The 7,166-nt window shown below is 44.1% G+C and overlaps 1 protein-coding gene across 1 annotated transcript in view; it reads right to left on the bottom strand.

The window, feature by feature from the left end:
- Positions 1-7,020, bottom strand: part of arfgef2 (ADP-ribosylation factor guanine nucleotide-exchange factor 2 (brefeldin A-inhibited)) — a 31,917-nt gene extending 24,897 nt beyond the window's left edge. Inside the window, exons 1-8 of the mRNA XM_069659683.1 lie at positions 6,731-7,020; positions 4,864-4,894; positions 4,297-4,420; positions 3,239-3,385; positions 2,100-2,279; positions 1,604-1,916; positions 1,272-1,430; positions 1,015-1,142 (exon numbers count right to left, since the gene is read on the bottom strand). Coding sequence (XP_069515784.1) covers positions 1,015-1,142; positions 1,272-1,430; positions 1,604-1,916; positions 2,100-2,279; positions 3,239-3,385; positions 4,297-4,420; positions 4,864-4,894; positions 6,731-6,905 — 1,257 coding nt within the window. The 5' untranslated portion in view covers positions 6,906-7,020. The remainder of the gene's footprint in view (positions 1-1,014; positions 1,143-1,271; positions 1,431-1,603; positions 1,917-2,099; positions 2,280-3,238; positions 3,386-4,296; positions 4,421-4,863; positions 4,895-6,730) is intronic.
- Positions 7,021-7,166: the final 146 nt, after the last annotated feature.

The raw sequence follows: 7,166 nt of genomic DNA on the forward strand, positions 1-7,166 counted from the left end.
CCCTTTATAAAGCATAAAATACGTCTTCACACGCTCTGATAGAGATGAGCCGGAGTTTATCAGAGTTTTCATGCCGCGGGGAGGAGACAGGCGTTAGGAGAGGAGCAGATATGACGCAGACCTGTGTGTGTTTTGATGCTCATACCGGAATCAATAACGTTGCGATCTGTCCGTATTTCGGCGCACAGTTAAAGTATAAACTTCGTCTCCACAGGCTGTCACATGCCCATATGCTGTGAAGTTCATATATTTCACTGATAAACACAGAGCTTTAGAGGGGCATCGGGCTTCATGATCAACGTTTCATGGGATACAAAGCCAGGGTTGCCAGGTCCACGCTTTTTCCAGCTGAATTAGGCTGCGTTTGATGTGTCTTTAGAGGCGCGAGGCCCTGTGCGGTTGCACACTTCACACAACTAATGCGACGGTTCTGACTCTGCGTATGTTTGGAATGTCACAGACATCTGTTGGGTTTCGCGGCCCGGTACTAAACGACCTACGGCCCGGTACCAGTCCGTGGACCAGGGGTTGGGAACCCCTGCTTCGTTAACCCCCCCAGACCCCCCGCGACCCTGAACAGGATAAGCGGTACAGATAATGGATGGATGGATGGCACTTAGTTACCTTATGAAAAAAGAGGCGAGCTATTTGCTCCTCAATGTTTACTCGCTGTGAGCATAGCTTTGCCCAGTAACCGGTTCTCTCCGGCACGATTCATAATCTTTCCTGTTGCAGTGGATTTAAACTGTTGTATCTCTATTGATCTTTAATATTTGACCTGTGCATTCAAAAGATGGATAAAATCCCGTGTTTAGCACTGCCTATGTCAGGCAATACATGTGTAACCATCAATTACACAATATATTTCATACTTAAAATGCAAAAGAACACTGCATTTACAAGAAGCAGAAGGTTAACTATCGGGTTAATTGACAGTTTCCACTGTGTCTCACTCAGGCTGCAGTCCCCTCAGCAGACCACTGATTAACAACTTGCGTTATTAAAACTGCTTACCAGCATATCTGTTGACGAAACAGACGAGCGGTCCTCAATGATGCCGTTCATCTGCTGCCCCTCTGCTCTGACTCTGGGGGGAGCCACCTCTGTCTGCTCTGTGACAGGATGCGCTGGGTGCTCACCTCCTGCAGGAGAGGCCAGAGAGGATATTTGCAGGTCAGGACCATGAATGAAAAATACTGTTGACAAGTGTATTGACACAACAAAGTCGACAGAAGACATGAAAGGGAGGACTAAAACAAGTGTGCACTGACCTGTTTCACTGTGTATCTGCTCTGGCTGCAGCTCTTTCTCCTCTCCTTCAGTCGCTGCTGACTCAGCTGGATTTGGATTGCTCCCTGGCTGGTCCCCTTCCTCGGCTGGCTGAGCTGCTTCTGGAAGTGTCTCTGCACCTTCATCTTCAAACACTGAATCTAAATTAAATAACAAAGAGTATGAAATCAAAGAATGTGTTATGAGAAAAATCCTCAGTTACACCTTCAGACCTTCAGATGAAAGATAAAGAGAAAACAAAATTAATTTAAAATATTAATTGATTTGGACCTTTAGATTTAAAGTGAAGCTGGATGCACATGTATACACATACCGCTTGATGGTGTGACTTGCTCTGCTTCTCCGTTCATAGGAGCGTTGCCATCCTTAGTTTCTCCATTGATTGATGGTGTGTCTGGTGGTTGGTCCTGGTCCAGGTCAGGGGCTGGCGGTGGGGGCGTGGAACTGGTGGTGTTGGTGCTTGTGAGGTCTGGAGTACTGGCTGCTGGGGACGGGGAGTTCTGGAGCTCTGGAGTAGGCGTTCGGTCAGACCGTGGGGAGCCGGACCTTCGATTACCAGGGACTGGGGACGGGTTCTGCTGGGGCAGACGCAACCGGTCCTTCTCAAGCTCCTGAGCCTCCAAAGCCTGAGATGTGGTGCAAAAGATGTGATTTAATTATAGAAAAAGTAAATGTACAGAAGTTCCCCCCCTGAAGGATAGTTAATTAAATCAAAACCAGATCGCAGAGTAGAAACCTTAATTACTCCCTCAGTTTCATGGATAAATATAAAGCAGCAATGCACGGTAACAAAGTTAAAGTGAACTAACAGCCTGGTTTTCCATGCGTGTGAAGATAACATTGAGCATCTGTGTGAGCGTGGCCTTTGCCGTGGTCTGGTTGATGAGGTTGCGGCTGGCCAGGTAGATGTTGTAGCATGTCCTGACAGTGAGGAGCACAGTGCCTTCATGAATCTCTATGTGGGGGGAGGTCACCGCCGTCAGAAGGGCCTGGACAGAGAAAGAAGGAAGTCATGAGTTATAAGACAAGATGTTGAGTTGAGAGGATGCTGCTTCTGCTGAATCACCACTCTAGTTCCTCCTTATGTGGCACAATAAGGATAAAGATGTTTGGTGCAGAATTTAACTGTTTGCTTGCCTTTTGATGTTGTCAAATTAAAATTGTGTTCAAGTTTGTATTAGTCAGTCAAAACAGACTGCACTGACATTCGGGTCTGCTTCAGGCTAAGCAGATGTTGTTAATCTGTCCTCTAAATCTTTTGTCAACAATGATAAAACTGTAGTGCTTTATACCAGAGGAGACTTTGCCTTCTCAAACTAACCAGGATGTGTATTTCATTCGCTAAGAGGAAGCTTCAGTGGGCAGCGGTTATGAATCATAACTACTGTACAAACACTAGGCAGGTTTTAAAACGGCAAAAAGGAGCAGGAAATGTGAAGAAATTAGTTAAAAGTCTGAGAAAGACTGTAAAAGTGTGCACTAATAGTAAAGCTACTAAACCATACAAAGTTTGTCTGAAATCCAAAAATGACATTACTAGACATGGACACTTATCTCGAAGTAAACCTGTCCAGAAAGACAATTTAATTAATCCATGCACCTGTTCTGCTCTTTAGATTGATAAGGTGTAACACAGGCAGTATGCCAGTTTGAGACAAAGTCCTGCAGGTTTGTGAAAAAAAATGTTGTTTGTATCGGAAGGCACTCCTATTTAAAGCTACCATGACAAGGCATACAAATGAAGTTTTCATAAATATTCAACTTAATATTTAATTCCTCAATTAAATTGACATAAAGAAACTAATGGTCGACACCACTGTGAGCTGTGACTGAAAACTCTGGATGACAAAGTGTCTCTGTTATCAGCATATGTGCCTCAAATAAACAACAACACTGGCAGCTGGAGGATCTGAAGGCCGCCAGATGTGGAGAGAGGCGCTGGACCTACTTTGATGATCTGAAGCTGGACTCCCTCGTCGGTCTGTGGGCCCTGGAAACAGTTGCAAATGGTTTCTACCAGCCGGTCGATCAGCCTCTTTCCCGGGGTTCTGCTGTCCGGGGCATTGCCGGTGATGTGGCCGTACGCAATCAGCTTCTACAGTGGGAAACAGTGCACAGATGAGGGAAGCAAAGGCACAGTGAGTGGGTAATTCTCTGAGTAGTTATGGGTCAGTGTTAGTCAGTAGTTATTTTTGGAGTTTTGAAGTGAGGATATATTTGAGGGGCAATTTTTTGTGTGTGAGTCAGAGAAATATTGTTTTTATATACATTTTTTAAAGGACAACTTTCGAAGTACAGTATTGCATTTGTACACAGTTTGGTACACACAAAACACAGATCACAAGAAATTAATTGTACGCCGGATACTTAACGAGACATAACAGAGGCGTAACAGAGGCGTAACAGAGGCGTAACAGAGGCTTAATGGCATCTGTGTAAACAGCGGAGCCGGCAGGGCGTAACAGCACTGTGTGTGTATTTGAAGCATGCGCTGTTTGTTTATACCTCACGCACGTTTTGCTTCCACAACGCTATGTAAAAACAAGCACTGGGGCAGCTTTATGCTGGCGTTTCTTGGTCCAGTGTAAAATGGTAAAGGCTACATGACAGCAGAGCTTTGCTGAGGCAGAGCCGCAGTGTAAAAAGGGCTACTTAGACGAGTCAAATCTGACCACTACGAGTGCAAATTGAACGCAATAAATGAGAATGTGCTTGTGTTACTTTTAATGCACTCGATTGATTATTACCAATGTGAACACACCAATGAAGCAACAACCTAAAGCTACTTAGAAGTAACTTTTAAGGATGGAGTGTGTGAATACATGTTTGTCAAATGTTTAGCCATTGTTCTAGGTGCACCTCAGACATGTGAAACAGGTGTAGCAAGATCTCATCCCCCAACCACCACAAGGTGGGTAAACATGAGCGAAAAAAAGAGACTGAAGACCCATGAAATATATGAAAGATGTTGGGTTTGTTTGATTGTGTGTGTGTGTAAATAATAACCTGCAGACAGTCCAAAGAGGTGCTCACTATCCGAGGGGACTTTGACTGACAGGCCAACTCGAAGGGCAGCACATATTTGTCAGCCTCAATATAGTTGGCTCTGGGTGGGACCACTGTGCCGTCCCTGCAGGGAGGAGAGGAGAGCAAACAGCTGTTTGAACAAGAAATGACTGCAGATTGCTATAAACACTGTTCAAATAAAATACACCAAAAGTCCCATTAAAACTTAATGGAAACTCAAACAGAGATAGAGACATTTAACTGTATATTTTCATACAAAGCATTTAACCTTTATGTTAAGGTAACAGCTTGCCTGAAGCAGTAGAAATATAACCTGGAGGCTGCTTGTAGTGCTGCTGATATACTCCTAAGTATCAGTTATAAGAGCAGCAAATCACTTTAGTCACAAATCACAGGGAGCAGCTGGGGTTTACTGCAGACTGCTTCAGGGCAAACTTTTCCCCAGCTTCTTGCCTCACATCACAAGGAAAGGGAAAAAGCCTGAATCTACTGTTGTGCATCAATTCATTCATTCAGGGGAAAAGGTATGTGCATAACAATACTTACTTTTGCTTTTCAAGCTCTGCCTTGATCTCATCTGTGGAGGGAGACACAGATTAAATGTTATTCAAGTCTGAACTTTGACCCTTTCAGCTCACAGCAGCGTGATAGTATTTGACAGTGGGATTACTGGGCCAATCATAAATCTGCAGTAGTATACAATGCTATATTTATATCAGTAGCAAAGTAAGCTACTGGTATAAATATAGTATTTTATACTAAGCAGGACTTTATTTGAGAGTTTGACTGTGTTAATCACATTTGTCTCAACTAAACAGTCTCCTTCAGATCTTCAGTCTTTTCCATGCATAACAATTCCCATCATCCTTAATAAATCCATTTTATGTTCCACATTGATCCGTTCAAAGCTGTATACATGCTACCCAGTATTGTGGCCTTGGCTACACAGTGACTAATGGCCTGCATTCAACCAGATGTGACCAACAGAATCAATTTCATTCACCAGAAAGTGGAAGCGATTAATACTAAAGTCAACTCTCACAAACTTGCCATATAGCCAGGCTACACTAAGGAGATCAGCTTGTGCAATATACAACAGAAATGTCACAATCACTGTAATAGTAATGATAACATGTCATATCATGTAATAAAAGCGTCGGCTTACTTCGCTTCTCCATGGTGAATAAACTAGCACTGAACCTAACTGCAGAGAGGTATCATAATATTCACGCTGTTATATTTAGACATCTGCTTAAACTGTGATGTTTGACTTTAAAACAACTATTAACAACTAATGTCTCTTTCCACCGCATGCCTGATTAACCATGGAGGCAACAGATGAAAATGCCTACAATCCCCAGCATAACAGCCTAGATACTTGATAAGAGAAACAAGGAGTTTTTTAGCTTGGGATGCTCATCCAAACGCTATGCAGACACACGCAAAACAGAGTTCATTAGTGATGTGGAGAGAAAACTGAGTGTTGTGTTCTGCCGGTATCATGAATAATAAGAGAGTGTCACTAACAGACCAGGACAGAGAGCAGACAAAGCTGCTCAAAAAACACACCAACTTGTTTGGCCACTTCTCAGTGACATTTATGTGAATGCAATCAATCCTGCAGTCCAACAGCAGGAACTGTACCTGTACCCTAATTTATCAATGACCTGCGTTAAAACATAGAGAGAAGCACTGTGTATGAAAAAACTTCAAATGAAAGCGTATTGTATTTAAGAGTCTATCTGATGTCTCCACTGTATCCGCGACTCTATATAAACAAACAAACAATTTTTCAGTTGTCACAACAACATTGTGACAAGCAGGTGGGTGCACACATCTGGGCAGGGCAGCTTAAGCTGAAATATAAACAGCAATACCACTGTTAAGTGAGCAACCTGATGTGTGTGTGTGTGTGTGTGTGTGTGCGTTTGTGTGTAACACTATCCGTGATTGTGTTGAATGGAAAAGCACGCACGTCAGAGTATCCTGGAGTTAGGTAGCCTGTGTGTCTGAGTGAAGAGCAGGACTGGGCTGTTTGGCTGGGTGACAGTGCTACGTACAACACAGGGATTGGTCTGTTTAGCTAGCTAACCTAGTCCTAACTAGCTATAGACAGCTACCTGTTAGCTTGTTTGCTTGCCGAAATTGATGATGGCTCTATGTAGGCACAATGTGAGCATAACAGAGTTAACATTAAGATGTGAAAGTGATGCCAACACACAATTAGCTAACGCTACCTGTAACGTCAACGGACAGCTACCCAGACGATGGAGGCCATTCAGATGCTAACGCTAACGTTAGCTAGCACAGTCGGTAGTCCCCTTAAAAGCCCGACACGACCGACATGTTTCGTTAAAGCACTACATAAAACACAAAGCTCCGGCAAACCAGTATACAAAACAATGCCACCTACCAAGCGCCACCTGACAGGCTTTGCGCAGCTGGTTGTGCTGGCTCCTCTTCACCTCCTTATCCGACAGGATTTTCTCCAGCGCCCTGGACAGAAACATGCTCTTGGTTTTGCTGTTTTCTGCCTTCAACTGCGAGTTCTGCTGTTGTTGTGGTGGCCGTTGTTGTTTTTGCTGCATCTCTCAGTCTTGTTACCGCTCCTCTCTCAGGCCGTCATCTTCGGCCTGGCCCTGCGGATAGGCAGGTGACGAGGAAAGCTAACGAAAGCCAGGCTATCGGTGACAGTCCAGTAGAGTTGCTACCTCAGCTCAGCGCCGCCATGCTGGTTACACGTCACATCACGTGACTCTCAGCTGTCTGGGTGTTGACCGTTAACGTTACAGAACACTGGGGGTTAGTGCAGGTAACCTTAGTCCCAAACTGGGTCGAAAAATCAACTC

The sequence above is a fragment of the Semicossyphus pulcher genome, unplaced genomic scaffold (genome assembly GCF_022749685.1).
Source record: "Semicossyphus pulcher isolate SPU_LCO1_2020_fin unplaced genomic scaffold, fSemPul1.0.p SCAF_13, whole genome shotgun sequence".
Lineage (NCBI taxonomy): Eukaryota > Metazoa > Chordata > Actinopteri > Labriformes > Labridae > Semicossyphus > Semicossyphus pulcher.